Source organism: Caloenas nicobarica, chromosome 4, assembly GCF_036013445.1.
Source record: "Caloenas nicobarica isolate bCalNic1 chromosome 4, bCalNic1.hap1, whole genome shotgun sequence".
In the NCBI taxonomy this organism is placed as follows: Eukaryota; Metazoa; Chordata; class Aves; order Columbiformes; family Columbidae; genus Caloenas; species Caloenas nicobarica.
In genome coordinates, this window is record NC_088248.1 from 1,316,196 (window position 1) to 1,333,614 (window position 17,419).

Consider the following 17,419-nt stretch of genomic DNA (forward strand, 5'->3'; position numbering starts at 1 on the left):
GGTAATTAGGGTTAATTTGGCTTCCAGGTTGCCTCACTGTTGTGCATACAAAAGGCTTGTTGTAAAACCTTTTGAAGCACCTAGGTTCAGGCAGAGGTCAGGAGACACAAACTGGGGGAAAAAATGAAAAAATAAAAGGTTCTGAGGTGCTCTCATGCAACTCTAAATGCTGTGCTTGGCCTGGGTGTCTGCGGTGGCCTCTTCAGGGTAGGGATGTCTTGTGTGCTTGGGAAAATCTGAACGGTAAGAACCACGGGAGAAGGTCGTGCAGGTTATACCTGTACAGAGTTAAAATTAAAACTTTAGGTAGACGCACCTAAAATCAGAGACAGGTTTGGGAAAAGCAAAGAGCTTTGCGCTGGCCTTGTACAAAGCTTTCCCAAGCTCACTCGAGGAAGGATGGGAGAGAGGATGCTTGGAGGGGCAGGAGATGCGGAGAATGTGTTTGCGGAGGAAAAGTGAAAACACTGTGGTGCTCAGGAAGAGCAGACGATGGGGATGAGGGCAAGAGGAAAGAAATGCTCTTAGAATGCGGTAATTTCTGGTCGTCTGTCTTGCAGACGTCTGGAAGTGCGGTGTTCAGCACCCGATCCCAGCCCTCACGCACCGGATAGTTCCATCCCTCGCGTCTCCCTTGGGTTGTCAGCACTGCGTTTCCCCCGCACGGTTCCATTTCGTCCACGTGTGATGGTGCTCTCCCCTGCTCCCTGCAGACTGCCACCCGTGGTGCCGGCGCTGCGTGGCCAACCTGCGGGACAGCGGCAGCGTCTGCCTGCAGTGCCAGAACGCCCGTCACCTGCTGCTGGGGGAGCGCTGCGTGCCGGGCTGCCCGCCGGGAGCCTACGCGCTCGACGGCGCCTGCAAGAGTGAGTACTGCCCACAGACGCCTCGGATCCTCATTTTGTTCTCTAGGCTTCTGTCCTTGGATCTCCTCCAGGTTTCGTTGTTGGTTTGGTTTCATATTCCAGTCTTTGTGTGAGATGCTTTGTGTTTCCTGGACTCTTGGAAGGAAGTAGGTCGCTTTTCTTGTTATGTGGCTGACAGAGACATGTTAAAGCCCAGTGCATCTTCCGCTGAACAAAGGGTATTATAGTTTATTTAGAGAGAAAGAAATCAAGACAAGAAGCTCTGCACATGAGAATTAACATGTAGATGCTCCTTTTGCAGGAAGGGACAGTTCCTAATCGAGTCCAGCCACTGACGGCTAATGTTGCAAAGCTTCTCTCAAGCACTCCGGGAGCTGAGCATTTATGTACTTGTTTTTGACAAATGAAATCTCAGAGTATGTATGAAATACGCTCTGTGCCATTTAATTGGAAAGACCCCTGAGGGGTACTTTGCCTTCCTGGAAATTCAAGCCTGGGGATAACTTTTCTTCCCTTTAGTGTAAAGGTTTCAGTTAAAATAAGTTTTGCATTATTCAGGCTGTGTCAAAGCTCATATTCCATTTTGTGCTAGCTTTTAAGTATAATGCAGGCCCTTTTCTGATTTCTTTGCCTGCTTTCTCTTATGATTAATTGCCCTGATAGCTATAATGGTGGCATCAATCTTTAGGTAGAGGCTTATCAAGAAATAAAACAGACTAGTAATTTTGTGAGTATTTACCCCCTTTGGAGAAATTAATAGGATACATTGGTGTCATCCGCTGTGGTATTTTAAATCTCTTCAGTCTGACTTAGAAGCACAAGACGAAGGGATGGAAAGGAAGCAGGGAAAGAAAACAGGTAGGTTGGCATAAAAATCTCTCTTAAAAAATGCAGGGAAAGAAAAAGGTAAGTAATGCACTTTGTGACTCGAGGCCACCAGGGAGATTGCTGGCTCTGAAGAGCTGTGGATTGATCTTGTAAGACTGAGTGTCCAGGCAGTAAAATGAGAGGTGGGATTTTAACATAGGCAGATGTAATAACGCACCCAGGGACAGCCAGTTCGAACGTCACGCACAGAGTGATGGCATCCTCGCCGCGATCTCGAAATAATGATCAATCAGTCTGTGAAAATGGCATCCCCGGTGTTCAGCAATGCTGAAAAAAACAAATCGAATGTCAGGCACTGGTATGAAATGAAAGTGGAGTAGAAGAATTCATTCTGACGCTGTTGTGAGCAGCAGGACTGAATGTGGGGAGCAAATGGGTTCTGCGCAGCGAGCAAGGGAGCAGGCCAGGCTGGGAAGCAAAATCGGGAGTGAAAGGGCGAGACCTGAAAATAGTTGAGAGAAAGCCTGAGAGGGACGAACTGATACACACTTGCCCTGTTATTACTTCTCACTGATAGAGAAGTTTAGGCCAGATCCTGCCAGGTTGTTTTTAAGGGGAAGAGGAGGTTGAAGAGAAGAGGAATGGGTAAAAAGAGAGAGAAATGAGAGGAGGGGAGCGAGGTGGTGTGCAGGGTACACAGAACACAAATAAACCTGTTTAATCTGTCAGAAGCTGGGTAGGTTCCACTCCTGAGCACTGTGCACCGGTGGACTTCAGCAGGAACTTTTGGCACTTGATATCACCACGCTCGCTCTCTGAGAGTGCTTCTGCTGAACCCTGTGAAATGTAATCAAAGATCTGCTTTTCCTTGAACAGAAATCTTTGTTCTTGCTGTCTGCAGAGTGCCACCCCTCGTGTAAAGCCTGCAGCGGTGAAGGTCCCTTTTCCTGCTCTGCCTGCAACGCCAGCCTGGTTCTGGCCCGCACCGGCGCGTGTGTGTCCGTCTGTCCTCAGGGCTACTACAGGGACGGCAGCCAGACCTGCAGACGTGAGTGTCTGTCTCCAAGCCATCTCTCCTTCGCACAACATATTCACTGACATATCTTCTCTCTTTCCTTCACTTACTCTTCCTATTACGAGGAAAAAAAAAAAAAAACATTTCAAGTGCCTAAAAATTCGATGTGAGTCGACATAAGTGATTAGCTGCCTTAGAGCCTACGGCATGGGTTGTATTCAAAGACAGTTGCAGTTTTGTTATTGACTTCAAAGACAGTAAAAATCTGCAGGAGAGCTTGTGCAGGCTTCCTTCTTAAGCTGTTGGGCTGGAACACAGAGAAGCGACCAAAAATCCTGGTGGATTCTGGGCTTTGTGAAAACTTGCCAAGGTTAGACCAGTTTTCATCACTATGTACAAAGGTAACCCCCTCCCCACTGCACTGTAAGTACCTGCTATGGAATCTGTATTAAGACCGTAGTGTTTATGCCACATTTTTCCCCGTGTGAAGCCTCAATAGAAACACGGTACAACTTTCTGGGCACGTCGCTGACGGACGTAGTTGAGCTGTGCTGTTTTTGCCTCCAAGTGATGTGATGCAATTGATCTGGTGTTAAGTCCGGTAATGTTTTATCCTATCCCTGCTATCCCAGGGCCTCCCTTTTCCTTTATTATTCTGTGCTCACTCTGGCCTTGACATCAATTGAGTCATTCCTTGCATAATTACTGGGCTTGATGTTCCAAAATGCCAAATTGTATGGCCCAGAGGCATAAGAAATATGAAAAAACCTTGCTTAAATTGACCCACTATAATACACACACCTAAAAAAGAGTGAGTGCTTTAGTGGTTTGGTTGCTGTGAACCTAAACACTCGGTTTTGTGAAGTCCTGCATTACCCTGATTTAAATTATCCTGATTTATGATAAAATAACTCTGTTGCACTGCACTGAGTATGGGTATCAGTGTCATCCTAGCTAGATCAAATTTCTTTAGTGATGAGATCCCACAGGAGAAGGCTGATATGGTTGTCAGCTTTACCTGCCTTTCGTCAAAATATATGGTTTTCCCGAAACTATTATTTCCATCTCCTCAGCAGAAATGGAGACACCTTGCATAAATTCAAGGAAATAGGTGGAAGAGTTTGTACCATTCTTCCGTTGACAGAAAAAAAGGCTGTTCAATAACAATGAAAAAAGGAAAGTAATAAAAAAGAAGAATAAAAAAAAGGAATGATGGGATTCTCACTGTCCTGCCTAGTTCCTACAAGGTCTACAAGTTATTCACTGTTCTCTCCAGCAGTGTGGATTCTCTTACTGCTAACTGCACCAGAATACCTCCCTTCCGAGTTAAAATGCCCTTTTCTAATGAAAACTTTCCTGTTGACAACGCCCGCCTTAGGACATCTTGGTAGAAATGGAGCGTTCCTGAGGACCGTACCCTTCCCTTTGGTTCAGTACCCCTTTGGTTCAGGAACCCCTTTGGTTCAGTAGCTCAAATGCAAATAGATTTCCACGAGCAAATTCAGCTACACTGAGACTTTTCTAATCTCCTTATTGCAAACGGCTTTTTTAAGAAGTGTATCAAATCCCGGTGCCAGGAAGCTCAAGGCAGAGTGTGTTGGTGCTTTGGATTTTTGTCATTCCAAGTGTCACTTGTGCCTTTTCGAGTGAAGTGCTGCTGATAAGCTGTGGAGATACAAACCGTCCTGGGCTGCTGGAAAACTACCACTTAGAGGGCACGAAAATTGCGTAAATGGAGGTTGGCTGTTAGGCTGAGGAAATTCACTCTCTCTTCAATGTTTATTTTAGTTGCCTGGCACTTTTGAGGAACTCGGCTTTGGAGTGAAGTTCAGAGAGATGCTGAGTGCAAGTATGGAGTCTTGGAGATATTTTTAAGCTCTGACTCACTGGCCGAGGATCAGTGCAAAGCTTAACACATTCTTCATGGGTTTAAAAATGCAGATATGGAGTCATGCTGATAAAACAAGCAGACAGGATTGCTCTCAGATACAGTTTTTGCTTACTTTCCTGGCACGCCTCCGTCGGTAACTTGATTTCTAAAGATTTAGACCTCGTGAAATATTTCACTCTGCTTTTAATACTCGGCTTTTTGGAGCGCTTACAAACAGTAATTGTTCCATGTAGTATTCTTAAGTTAGGCGAAATCAGACTGGCACCAGAGCACCTGAAAACAGCTACTAGATTCTTTAGATAAACATTTTCTTAGAAATTCGTTTGTACCTCAATAAAATGCAGACCTTCTATGGCATTTTTTAGATGAGATAAAGTGACTGTTTTGAAGGGCACTGAGTTCTTATTTCAGTGGGAGCAACGTGGGTATTTTCACATTTACTTCAGTATTTTGAGGTTTTGTGGTTCTAAAATTCTAATTTGAGTTAAAAGCTAATTGAAGTGGATCACTAATAGAACTGAACTTCCGTGGGTAACACTGGTATTTAACACCTGAACTGTAGTTGAGCTAAACCCTATGAGAGTCTTGTTTTGATTTTCCATTAAAAATGGCCAGCTGTGCTTTCTTCCGTAGTGTAGGCACTTGGGGCTCTCTGGACTTTGATCCTAGATTCAGTAAATCCCTGAATTACTTTTTTTTCCTGGCATCTTTATTTGCTCCCCACAGCTCCCAAATTTCACACTGCGTGCAAACAAGAAGGTGGAGACGCTAAGTGAAGTTAAACGGGCCTTTGGTCCTACCAAGTTTACCAACAGGATTGCAGCTGTCCCTTGTGGTCTCCAAATCTGAGCATTTATGAGTTTAGTCTGGCATTGTGTGAAATGCGGGTTGCTCTAAGAGATTAAGAAAAACAGAGACAGGCGAAGCTCTTATTTGGGGATTTGAACTCAGTGTATTACCCTAAGCTGTCCAGAGGAGAGTAAGAAGCAGTGCGAGATGAAACAGCCTATTCCAAATGCAAGGAGGCTTTTTACATTTTGGAGGCTGTGAAAAGGAACGCAAGAAGCAAAAACTCTGACGCCTCCACAGGTTTCTCTCAAAGAGGACAAGAGGAGTAGCAGGGCTGCAGGCTAATACCATGTTTACTTGTACAGCTGGCTGGTGCACGGGTAATGACAGTTATTTTCTTTGTCTTTGCCTTTCCACAGCCTGCGACAGCCAGTGCCTGAGCTGCGAATCGGCCGCCGGCTGCACATCCTGCAGAGATCCAGCCAAGGTCCTGCTGTTCGGAGAATGCCAGTACGAGAGCTGTGCGCCGCAGTATTATCTGGATTTTTCCAGCAAGACTTGCAGAGGTGAAAAATACATTGCTGGTTTAAAGAAAAAAAAAAAAAAGGAAGAAAAAACAAAATTGCAAGTGCTTGGGTTAATAATCAGTTATATTGCAGCATGACGGCCTGCTTTAAAAAGTATGGGTGGGGGAGTTGTTCAGTGACAGACCGCTTGCGGGGTTTTACAGTTTTTTCTCTTTTTCGGCAGTCTGCTGTCACATACTTCAGCCCTTCAGCCTTTGTTGCAAATCCTCCTCTTGCAGATGATTTAGGAATTGAGCTGGCACACTTGCCAAGGGTCAGGCCCAGCAATTCGTTTAGCCATGGGTCAGCTGAATGATGAGTGAGTTTGCCAGGCTGAGTGTTTTTTAAGGTGGTTATAGGGCCTTGGGTACTTACCTGCTTCTCTCCGTCTTATTAAACGCTGCATCACTGGGTGACAGCAGAAACAAGAGTTTGGAGCGATTTAAAATGCACATGACTTGAAAGATTTCCAGGCTCACCTCCACGAGTCCTTGCTTTCACCCCCTCATGCTCTTGCCCATTTCCCTGGCTCATCAGCCAGTGTGTCGGTCATTAACTGCCCATTAAATACCCGTCTAAGTGCCCCCAAGGGACACAGGGTAGCGTTGGCAGCCCGGGTCCTCCTTGGGCACACGAGCATGGTTGGGACTCTGCTGAAGGCTGAGTGGACTGTCCAGGGGGGTATTTGGACTCCGAGGGACAAGGGTTGCATTTTCTTCTGGTAAGAATCATTTGAAAGAGCGAGATGGATGAAGCGGGTGGGTAATTGCTAATGAGTGCCAACCTCAGCGTTGGCAGAAAAGGAGCACTGCTGCTTACGGGATAAAGTCAGACTTTATGGGCAACAAAATTGTGCCAGCGTTAGCAGGTCTGAATGCTGAACGAGAGCCAAGCCTGCTCAAATTTGACATAGGTAGGACGTGTTAGGTCCAAGAGGGGAAACCAAAATAAGTCACTCAGTACAAATCATGCTTTTTTTTTTTTTTAAGTTTAACCATTTTTACTGTTCTATTTGCTTCCAAGGTTTATATTCCCATAGCTTATAGACCCCAAGCGGTAAGCGCTTGTGGGGGGCATGCACCCCAGGAAGGGCTGCCCAACGTTGACTTTGTTTTTTCTTCCAGAGTGTGACTGGAGCTGTAACGCGTGTAAAGGCCCCCGCAGGACCGACTGCCTGCAGTGTATGGAGGGCTACGTGCTCCATGAAGGAGCTTGCGTGGAACGGTGCCCTGCAGCTTATTACCAGGAATCAGACACATGCCAGAGTGAGTTCTCCTTGAGCATTAACTTCTAATCGCTGCTGCCAACGTGTTTCCGTGCTCGTCTCCGATTTGTGTCCATCTTGCATTCAGAAAGCACCTTTTTAAATTCAGATTTCTCACCATCCTCACACACACCAGAGCTGCAGTTCCTGCAGGGTGTTAGAGCAGGAGGCAGCAGAAAGTGGTGCTGAGCTGGACCCTTTACGTCCGAATTTCAGGATGTGACGATGAGCGCTGCCTGCAGTGCCGCCAGCCGGACCAGTGCAGCCTGTGCAAAGCCCCGTTTTTCCTCTCGGACGCTCGCTGTGTTCACGAGTGTGGGAAGCGATACTACGCAGATGAGGCACGGCGAAAGTGCACAGGTGAGTTGGGGTTTGTTTTCTATACGTCGATTTTTCTCTGCAAGGCTGGGGTGAAGGGGAAGTGCTTGGGCGCTGCGTTAAGCTCGGGGTGGAGGCGATGCAGTCAGCTGGAGAACGAGATAACAGGCTGTATCTGCATTTCGACATGCCTAATTCAGGGGGAATGACATTCGGAGTGAAAAACAAGTATTAAAAGCACATTTTTGGGAAGGTTTCAGTTGTATTTGTGGACTAATAAGCTGTGTAGGAATTGAGGGTGTATTTGAAGTATTTTTTTCAAATTGGTACAACAGTTACTTAAACTATGTTTCTTCCATTTGGAAGATCGCGTCAGGTCCTGGTAGTTAATGGGAGACAGTGGTCAAAGAAGGACGTTCTTAACTAAACTCTGTGCCTTTTCTCTGTGATTATTTTTGGCAGGTAGGTAAGACAGGAACAGCAGTGGTGTTCCCGTTCTGACCCGTGGGGACAGCTCTGCACGCCGGTGATCGTGTTGTTTCTGCAGTGTCTCAGTGGGGTTGTGTTTTCCATCCAATTCAGCTTGTCCTCCTGGCTGTTTGGAGTGTGACAGCGACAGCCTGTGCCGCCTGTGCGACAGCACCACCTTTCTGAAGAACAACATTTGCCTTTCTGCCTGTGGCCAGGGTTTCTATGGCAACACGTGGACCAGAGAGTGTGAAGAAGGTGAGTGTCTCTCACGCTAAAGCCACTGACAGGCTTCCTGCGGGTTTTAAGGCCAGAAGTAGTGTTCATTCAGTGGCGTTATTGGAATTCAGTTTTGTGCGCTTTCGTGTTGGATCTTAAAAGCTGGCAGCTGTTTTTCTCTGATTTTTTGTTTCATAAAATGTGCCTGTACGTGGTTTTCTAAGCGAAGTTACCTCGTTGGGTATGGAGGCACGTCTTTCCAATTGCAGCACCATTTATCACCACTGCAGAACAAATGAAAACACATCTCGGGGGAAATCCCTTACTAAATCAACTGTAGTGCTTACTTATCTTTGTTCGAAATGAAGATTTACTAGTCCATTTGCAGTGCGGGCCAGTATATGTCAGTTTGGGTTTTGTGGTGGGGAATTCAAGGTGGGAAGCGGCTTGCTTCAAAATCGTAGTGGGGACTGGGGCGGATTGTGGTTCTTCTGGACGTGCTGGTTTTCCACCTGGGTCAGTTACGAACGGGGCATTGTGAGGGTCTGTTATCCAAAAGATGGTAGTGACAGGCAAGCTGGGAACACAGCCCATGGCTGTGAAACAAGAAACGTTCACTCGGTAATACTTTTTCCCTTCTCCTTCTCTTTAGTCAGCAAGCGTCCGTCCCTCTTCCACGTGAGCGGTCCCCTCACGGTGGGCATTGGCGGGGTGAAGCCCCTGGACCTCTCCTTGCTGGGTGTCCGTGAGGTGGCCGATGACATGGGACAGCTCGTGTTCCACGTCGCCAGCGCTCCCTCCAACGGCAGACTGGTGCTGCTGGCCCGCGGGAAGGAGCTGCCGCTGGGCAAAGGCGACCGCTTCAGCTGCCAGGACGTGAGGGAGAGGAGAGTCCGCTTCGTGCACAGCAAGGACAAAGCCAGGTGACTGTGCCGGTCACTTCTTTCAGAGCTCTCGCCTTAAAAAAAGCGGGCGTATCTTGAGAACAGGTGTTCCATTGTCCCTAGGAAACATTCTTACAGTAAAGCACATTTCTTACTTCTGCTAAGTAGATTATCAATTTCAGAAGTACTGTGCTGTAGTATAAATGATGATGCAAAACTTTTTATGATAGAAGAGGTCACTGTGATCCAGCTACCAAGCCTGTTGTGCTCTGGGGGTGCAGGAGTCTGTCTCATCTTTAAGATACTCTGCTGTGGGTTTAAAACTGACGTTAGTCCGGCTCTTACTACAATTTCTTGCCACTGTCAGGAAGATGCTCAAGTGATGTCCCCACTGTGCTGTGCAGCGTGATCTGCATTCAGCCATTACTTCTCAGCCTGCGACATGCACTCTGTTAGTGTCCTGGGATAATTAGTGCTGATTAGTAACTGGCGATGCTCACACTGCGAGCGTGTTGCAAGGACACGGATTTTTCCTGCTGCCAGGCAATGAGTCAATCATCTTGCCAAATTTTGCACTTGATTTACATCGCCATAAAGCCTTGGGACTAGACGGGTATCAGAATTATTCTAAATTTCTGCCTATATATATTCGGGTGTTCTTTAATCCATTGTTTTCAATAAGACTTTTGGGGTGTCCTCCTGATGCCAAGGAATTGTCTCATGTTCACTAGACTTAAAGCATCTGTTTCCGTATCAAGCTTTTTTTCTTTTTTTTCTGCCTGGTAGTCACAGTGCAACATCAGGATCTTGTATTGAGAAACATGGCTACTTTACGTTCAAGGTTATTGGGTGGCATTATTAAAATGTAAATAGGAATGAAAAATGCTGAAAAGTGGGAGCTTCTATTCTGAAACCAGATAAGTGACATTTTCCTTAGGCAGCAAACAGCTGACATTTAGAATCGGTGCTTTATCTTGGAGATGCCAGCCTATGTGAGTAACATTAGTTAAAGGAATATGGGGGTATATTATTACATAGTTAAAGGTATTTTATTACATAATTGAAAAAACTTGAGCTAAAGCTTCTGTTGCTAAGCTAGTCATTTTTACTAGATATATTTTTATCATTATTGAGTCCTGCAAAAGCACTTCATTAATTTCTATTATGCTCTGTTTTGGCTTGTTGGGGAATTGTTTAGGAAAGGACAGTTTTCCTTGAAGGTCAGCGATCAGCAGTTCTTCTCCCATCCCGAGGTGGTCAACGTTCAAGCGTTTTCAACACAGGTAAGGGAACAAAGCTTGGAAACAACCCAGATTTTGCAGCACTTGGAGCCCTGGTTTCTTGCAGTGGTAAGAGGAGCCGGGCAGGATTTGAGCCAGTGTTCAGGACAGGCAGGTTAGACTCAGCTTTTGTGTGGTTGAGAAGCAGCCGAAAGTCATGTGGAAGAACTGTGCCTGGGATAAGTGTCTGAAGATGCTGGCCCGTGTAATTTTGCTTGTGCAGGGAATTAGAGCTGCTCAATTACAGAGCAATGATCAGCGAGGGCTGAGTAGTCCCTACCGTTTAAATTATTCCTGGGACCCGCGGAAGGTCTTGTTCAGTCTCTTACTGCGGGGCAATTGCAGGATGATTGATCCCTGTGGCAGGGATGCATTGACAGTCAAGAGCGTTTACTTACCTGCTCTGTGCTAGGACAGGTGGGAGTTAAATCAGCGCGAGCTGTTTAAAGTGGGTCTCTTAAACCGCACGCCACTTCCAGGCAGGTTGATGGTACTGCCCAGTATCCTTGTCTTTCATATTATTGTTATTTAAAGTCTGTGGCACCGTGGGCTCACTGGGACTGGGTCCAGCTACTTGGCGTATTTAGCAACGTAAAGAGACTTCAAAGTGCAAATGAGGAGTCAGCTACTCTTATGGCCCATTTTCACCCTCCGAGGGGCATTAAATGGCTTGGTAAGACTGTAACTGGAGATCTAGCCTCATCCTTTCTCTTTGAGTGCTTCCTCCTGCTACAAGCTTGACTCAGCGTCCATCCTTACAATGAGTAATTGAAGAACTGAATTTCTCTCCATCGTTGCACTGGCGGGTGAGTTTGTGTCTGAAGGAGCTGGTGCTTTTCTGTGCTTGGTCCTGACTGTAGTAGGAAATGTAGCCAGCAGCTCAAAAATCTGGCGAGCTGCTGACGTGCCCACTAATGACCATGCTGGGGAGCTGCAGGGGTCTCCAATTTACTATATTTAGTGTTCCTTATAGGAGACCGCTCCTCCTGAGATGCATAATCTCTGTGAGTCTCTGACAATCTTGAGACTTTGCACAGCTTGTTGTTTTTTCCAGATTGGGGTCCTAGAAGTGGGAGCTTCAGGGTTAGGAATTATCATTCATTTTAATTGCATTTTGTTGCTTTTAATCATTATATTCTATATTAGTAGTTGTGTAACTTCTGGAAATTAGAAATGTTCTAGTTTGACCTTTAGTGTAAGACAAACTGTGGATGTTGATCCTGTTGCATGTATATTGATTCTGGCTGGTGCTGAAATCTTTACTCAGCCTCATCTCTTGTTTGCCTCGGTAGGACGTTCACTCAAGTAAGAGCTGCAGTCACTGCCCCGGAATACATAAGTGAGGTTTAGTAATAGGAATTTTGCCTGCCGCTCCTTAATAGCCGTGACAAATTGCAGGCGGGTGAGCTGGCAGCAGGTAAATCTCTGCTGAGCGTTCCCGGGGCTTTGACTTTGTCTCTGCGGGATCGCCCCCTCCCGAGGCGAGGGATTAGGGATCGCAAACCACATGTACTGGCAGCAACAGAGACTGCAGATTTAAACTTCCTTGATGGTGAAGAACTAGGGAACTAATTCAAACCAGCAGAAACGGACTGTAGCTGATCTTCATTTTGGGATTAATAAGGCTGTGGTGGAGTCTTTGAAAATAAATAACTAGTGATGCTGACGACACCCAGTTTTGCTGTCTTTGAGATGGACTTTTATCCGTTCAGGACAAGCAAAAGCACATCCCTCAGTGCTAGCTGGTTGACTCGTTTCCACTCAGAAGCATTAATTCAAGCTTCTGTCTCCCAGTTTGGCTCACCGCTGTTTCTATCCTGCGTAGATTATTCCCCCCTCCCACCATTCTTCCTTGCTTTTTTTTTCCCCCCTCTCTCTGCAACTCATTTTAAACAGGCAATCCGCGCACGCCGGTTGTGTGGGGTCTTATTTTCAAGCATCAGTGCTCTGAAAGATGTCTGAGTTACCCAAGCTGGAGTTTATACACAGGGAAAATGTGGTATATCTCCATCCCAACCCACCCTGAACTGAGTGTTCACAGACATAAATCTTCAGTATCCGAGGCGCCTGTGTTCCAGGTGGACCCGCAGACACACACGTGACGTGTAGACCTGCCAAAATAGCTGGGCTCTGCGCTTCCATTTCAGTGTGCGTGGATGGCAGTGGGGCAAAGCTGTGTCTCTTGTCTCTTATCCCTGCAGATGACAAAGGGAATACAGGCTCTGACTGATAACTAAATTGCTTTCTTTATAAATGTCTTGAGTTTTTTTCCTTTCCTAAGCTTGCCGTGGCATAAGAATCTTCTTTTAATGTAGATAAATCAGTCTGAATTTCTATGTATTCTTAGATCAGTCTGCTGGGGGGAAAGTGTGGAGAGTGATTCTCTGCTGCTTGGAAATAGATTTCCAGGGATGAAGTGAACTAATTTAATTTCCTTAACACCACGTTTTTCCTTCCAGACTTTGGTCATGATCAAATTGCTGAGGTTTAGCCAACCTTTTGTGTTTCAGGCGCCATACGTGTTCAGAAATGAGGCCCTCCTCATCCGCCGAGGGGAGACGGGCACCATAACAGACCTGCTGCTCGGTGTGAGAGACAGCGACAACCCCCAGGACGTCGTGCTGATGGTTTTAGAGCCTCCACGTCACGGGCAGCTGATCAAACCTCCTGGGCACTCAGCTGCCGCCCCCCTGTTCCACCTTGCTGACCTTGCCGGCGGGCTGCTGCGTTACGCTCATGATGGCTCCGACAGCCGGGACGATGCCGTTGTTCTGCAAGTGAGCGATGGGTACCACTTCCAGAACATCCTCTTCCACATTAAGATTGCTCCCAAGGTACGTGCTGGGACATAAACCCTCGCAGGCAAATGACAAGTCTGGAGAAGTGTCGCCGTGTCCCCGAGGTGTCACTAATCCTACATTACCGACAGGCTGTGGTCAGAGGCAGGAGGAAGTAGTGGATTGATGGAGTTTTGGAGGTCATCTGGATTTTTTGGGTTGTGACAAGAATGGTTCAGCTCCAGTTGTGCAGCTTTGACAATTCAAAGTCTGTAGTTATTTGGTAGAAAGACCTTCTGGAGTTGCAGGTGGGAGTTTTGCCCTGGTGAGGGCGATGAATTCAAGAATGAGTGGATGAGGGGGAGAGAGGGCTGGTGAGATGGGCAAACCAGTCACCAGGCTGATGTGGGACACGAAAGGGCCACACTTGAGCTAAAACACTTGGCTAATAAGGTGTTTGACTGGTACTTGGGGGTGGTGGCGTCCCCCAGGGTCAGGATCGCTGCTGCTCGCTCCGTGTTGCTCCTCCGAAATCTTTCACTTGATGCATCTTTGATAAATTCCCTAAGGACAGGGCACAGATACCTAAATTCAGAGATTACTAACATTGAGCTTTTGCCGCTGTCCCCGTTGGGTGCAGAATGACCGAGCCCCTGTGCTGGTGACCAGCCCGCTGGTGTGGGTGCCGCAGGGAGGGATGCTGCAGATCTCCAGGACAGTTCTGCACGCCGAGCTGCCCGGTGCCCGTGACTCCCACATCACCTACAGCATCAGCGGGGACCGGCCACGACACGGTGAGTGTCTCGGGAGCCTGGTTGTCAAAAAACAGGGGTCGCTTTTCACCCCGCATGCCCCAGAGTCTCCAAGCGCTGAATAAAAGCACAGAATGCTGGTTATTTTGGGGGAAAAGGATGTTCTTTGCAGCTGTACTGCGATTCCTCTCTGGTATTTTGCTCAAATGAACAGCATTTTAGGGAATATTTCCTTGTAATACTCTGCTGAACAAGTGCTGCTAACCTCGTATTTTTCCAGTTCAAATGGGCATGTGAAGTAATGAAGTCCTGCCTTGTAATCCGAATTTCTCCAGCTGTGTTTCTCTGGTGGTTGTGAAATTCTGATGGATTTACAGCCTTGTGAGAGCAGAATCTCACTCGCCGCCAAAAGATAATATCCCACCATGGCTGTCTGGTTTAAGAGCAGCACAGAGTTCATATTTACCTCTAGAAACTGCCGAGGAAAAGTTTACCATGAAGAACTGGAGAACTCCCGAAATTCCGTGACACTCCATTTAATTCCCACCAACGGAAGAGATTATTGACCCAACCAGAAATCATTTCTTTTCATTTTCTGAGCCGGATGCAATGAGAGGATCCCTTCAGCAACACCCGTGCTGGTTTTTGTGTTTTGCTGTAAGAAGAGGCTGGTTTTTGTGTTTTGCTGTAAGAAGAGGCTGGTTTCCGCAACAGCTGCCAGTACCTGATGCAAACATAGATGATGTTATTATTGCAATTTAGAAGAGAAGTAATTAATTTGTGTTCCCCCTCTAGTTTTCTGCAGATGAAGGACAGTCTTCTCATTTTTAATAAGCATTTACATGAAAGCAAGAATTTTTCCCTGAGGAGCTTGTCTCCTGCTGCCTAACCCTCACCAAAATTTATAATCCTGTATTTGTATCACCGTAATTATCTCTGCTGTAATTAACTGCAGTAACACAAACGAGTTTGTAGCTGCAGGTGAGCAATAAGCAGTAGAAATCAATGGTCTTAAAATTTTGTCTAAAATACTATTTCCTGGAATGGGAAGGAAAAAATAAGACAGGGCAATGCAGAAAAGGTGTCCTTAGTCAAGGAGGGCGTATGTGCCTGTCTTAGTACTTGACTAATGGAAAAGACTTTCATACTTGTAGAAAATATCTCATTTGATTTTGGATAGAAGCTCTGGAAATTGCAGCTGGGTGTGCCCGTGTATTTCACCGAATTGCCTGAGCGTGCACAAGTTGTACATTCGTGTGTGCAACCCATCAACAGATGCTTTTTGTTAAAAAAAAATATATATTTTAAATGAAATGGTAATTATAAACTACGTAAGTAAACACGGCAGAGTTGGTCCTTCTCATGAAGTTAAATACGAATTTATAAGAAGACTCACAGACACGCATTTTGCCTAAAGCTGCTTTGTGTAATTGTTTCTTCTCTTACTTTGGGGGGCACGAACAATGTGCAGGGCCCAACTCCTCCAGGTGTGTGATGAGCATCTTCAGAAACCACACAAAAAATTAAGGTGTGAACTCCCACGAGCAAAAGCGTAAGATTGGGAGTGTAATTAGGGTCCTGATAAGGGAATATTAGCATGGCGTTTGATGATAAAATGAAGCGTGATATTTCAGCCTGCTGAATTATTTTTTATTACTCCAACTGCTGGAGGGTGGTTTTGTGAAACGAACTGGGAGAGCTTGGGATGGGTATTTTGCACAGCAGAATGATTAATGCTGTAAGGAGAGCTGAAGTGATTCATAATCTAAACATGTGGCTTCCCAACTGGCGGCCATGAGGGATGATTTCAAAGACCAGTAGAAAAGCACAATATACAACTAACAAAGTATTTAGAGAGTGGATAAATTAGGGGAAATGTATAATTTTTTCACAGATTACATGTCAACTCCAAAACAAGTCAATTACATTATAAAATAGCAAAATATGCCATTTATTTTGATACCGTAGCTCTTTGTCGGGTTTGAATTTTGTTCAATTGTGTGATTAGGAAGAATGTTCACATCGATGAAATCGATGCGAAGGTTTCGACACCCTCCTCTTGGTGGGTGGCACTTGGCTCTTGGAGTGATTTTATTAAATGATGTTCTGCGGTTCAAGTCGGTTGAACATCAGCAACCACGTCAAACTCCAGCCATGCCCTGGAGGGGAAGGTGCACAGTCCGCTGCGATGCTTTGTAACCCCCATCGGTCTCACTTCTCTCCCGTCCCTCCTCAGGAGCTCCAGAACGTGCGGCGTGTCCTTGGCGCCTGTTTTTCTGCTCGGTTATAACAGGCTGGTCAGTGGGCAGAACGACATTTTGGGAGCTTCAAAGTTGCAGATGCTGTGCTTTGCGTGGCCGCGTGTCTCTTCGATGCGCTTGCACAAGTGACGTGATCTGCCCTTGGCCAAAACAAGAGAGAATTTCCCGATGTCAGCGGGATGTTGCAAGGTCCTCTAGCGGTTTTTGGGAGCTCTGCTGCAATCTCCGCTGGTCACACCACAGAATCACAGAATGTCAGGGATCGGAAGGGACCTCGAAAGCTCATCCAGTCCAACCCCCCCGCCGGAGCAGGAACACCCGGAGGAGGTTCCACAGGAAGGTGTCCAGGCGGGTTGGAATGTCTGCAGAGAAGGAGACTCCACAACCTCCCTGGGCAGCCTGGGCCAGGCTCTGCCACCCTCACCGGGAAGAAGTTTCTTCTCATCTTTAAGTGGAACCTCCTGTGTTCCAGTTTGCACCCATTGCCCCTTGTCCTGTCACTGGTTGTCACCCAGAAGAGCCTGGCTGCATCCTCCTGACACTGCCCCTTTCCATATTGATCCCCATGAACGAGTCACCCCTCAGTCTGCTCTTCTCCAGCTCAGAGCCCCAGCTCCTCAGCCTTTCCTCACCCGGGAGATGCTCCACTCCCTGCAGCATCTCCGTGGCTGCGCTGGACTCTCTCCAGCAGTTCCCTGTCCTGCTGGAGCTGAGGGGCCAGAACTGGACACAATATTCCAGACGTGGTCTCACCAGGGCAGAGCAGAGGGGCAGGAGAACCTCTCTGACCTACTGACCACCCCCAGATGGAAGAAAACTGGGACTTGGTGGCTGTTTGTCTTTGGATGCTCATGAGTCAGTGCCCAGGCCCCTGTTCCCCTTTGCCCCTGGCCGCTCATTTTCTGTTTTCCAGGCGACGTGGTGCTCCTGGTCCCGCCGCCGGCAGACGGCCCAGCAGACCCGCGGCAGCTCCTGCCCGACGGCCGAGCAGCCTCCCCGACCAGCTCCTTCACCCAGCAGGACGTCAACGACGGCCTCGTGTGGTACAGGCACTCGGGGGCTGCGGGGCAGAGCGACTCCTTCCAGTTCCAGGTACAGCTGGTGTGCAGGGGGTCGCGCAGCAGTTCCGCGGGCGTTTTTCTCTGGCGTGTCTCGCGGTGTGTCCAGAGACTCATTCTCGCTGTGACGGGGACCCGTTGGCCACTGACTTCTTGCCAGCGGGACAGGGTTGTCCTTTGGGG

The 17,419-nt window shown here is 47.1% G+C and overlaps 1 protein-coding gene across 1 annotated transcript in view; it reads left to right on the forward strand.

Annotated features, from left to right (window-relative positions):
• The window catches only part of FRAS1 (Fraser extracellular matrix complex subunit 1), a 128,457-nt gene that overhangs the window by 78,705 nt on the left and 32,333 nt on the right, over positions 1 to 17,419 (forward strand). The window contains exons 20-30 of the mRNA XM_065634852.1: positions 714 to 866; positions 2,596 to 2,742; positions 5,809 to 5,955; positions 7,080 to 7,220; positions 7,436 to 7,579; positions 8,120 to 8,263; positions 8,877 to 9,147; positions 10,307 to 10,391; positions 12,899 to 13,222; positions 13,806 to 13,959; positions 17,092 to 17,270. Coding sequence (XP_065490924.1) covers positions 714 to 866; positions 2,596 to 2,742; positions 5,809 to 5,955; positions 7,080 to 7,220; positions 7,436 to 7,579; positions 8,120 to 8,263; positions 8,877 to 9,147; positions 10,307 to 10,391; positions 12,899 to 13,222; positions 13,806 to 13,959; positions 17,092 to 17,270 — 1,889 coding nt within the window. The remainder of the gene's footprint in view (positions 1 to 713; positions 867 to 2,595; positions 2,743 to 5,808; positions 5,956 to 7,079; positions 7,221 to 7,435; positions 7,580 to 8,119; positions 8,264 to 8,876; positions 9,148 to 10,306; positions 10,392 to 12,898; positions 13,223 to 13,805; positions 13,960 to 17,091; positions 17,271 to 17,419) is intronic.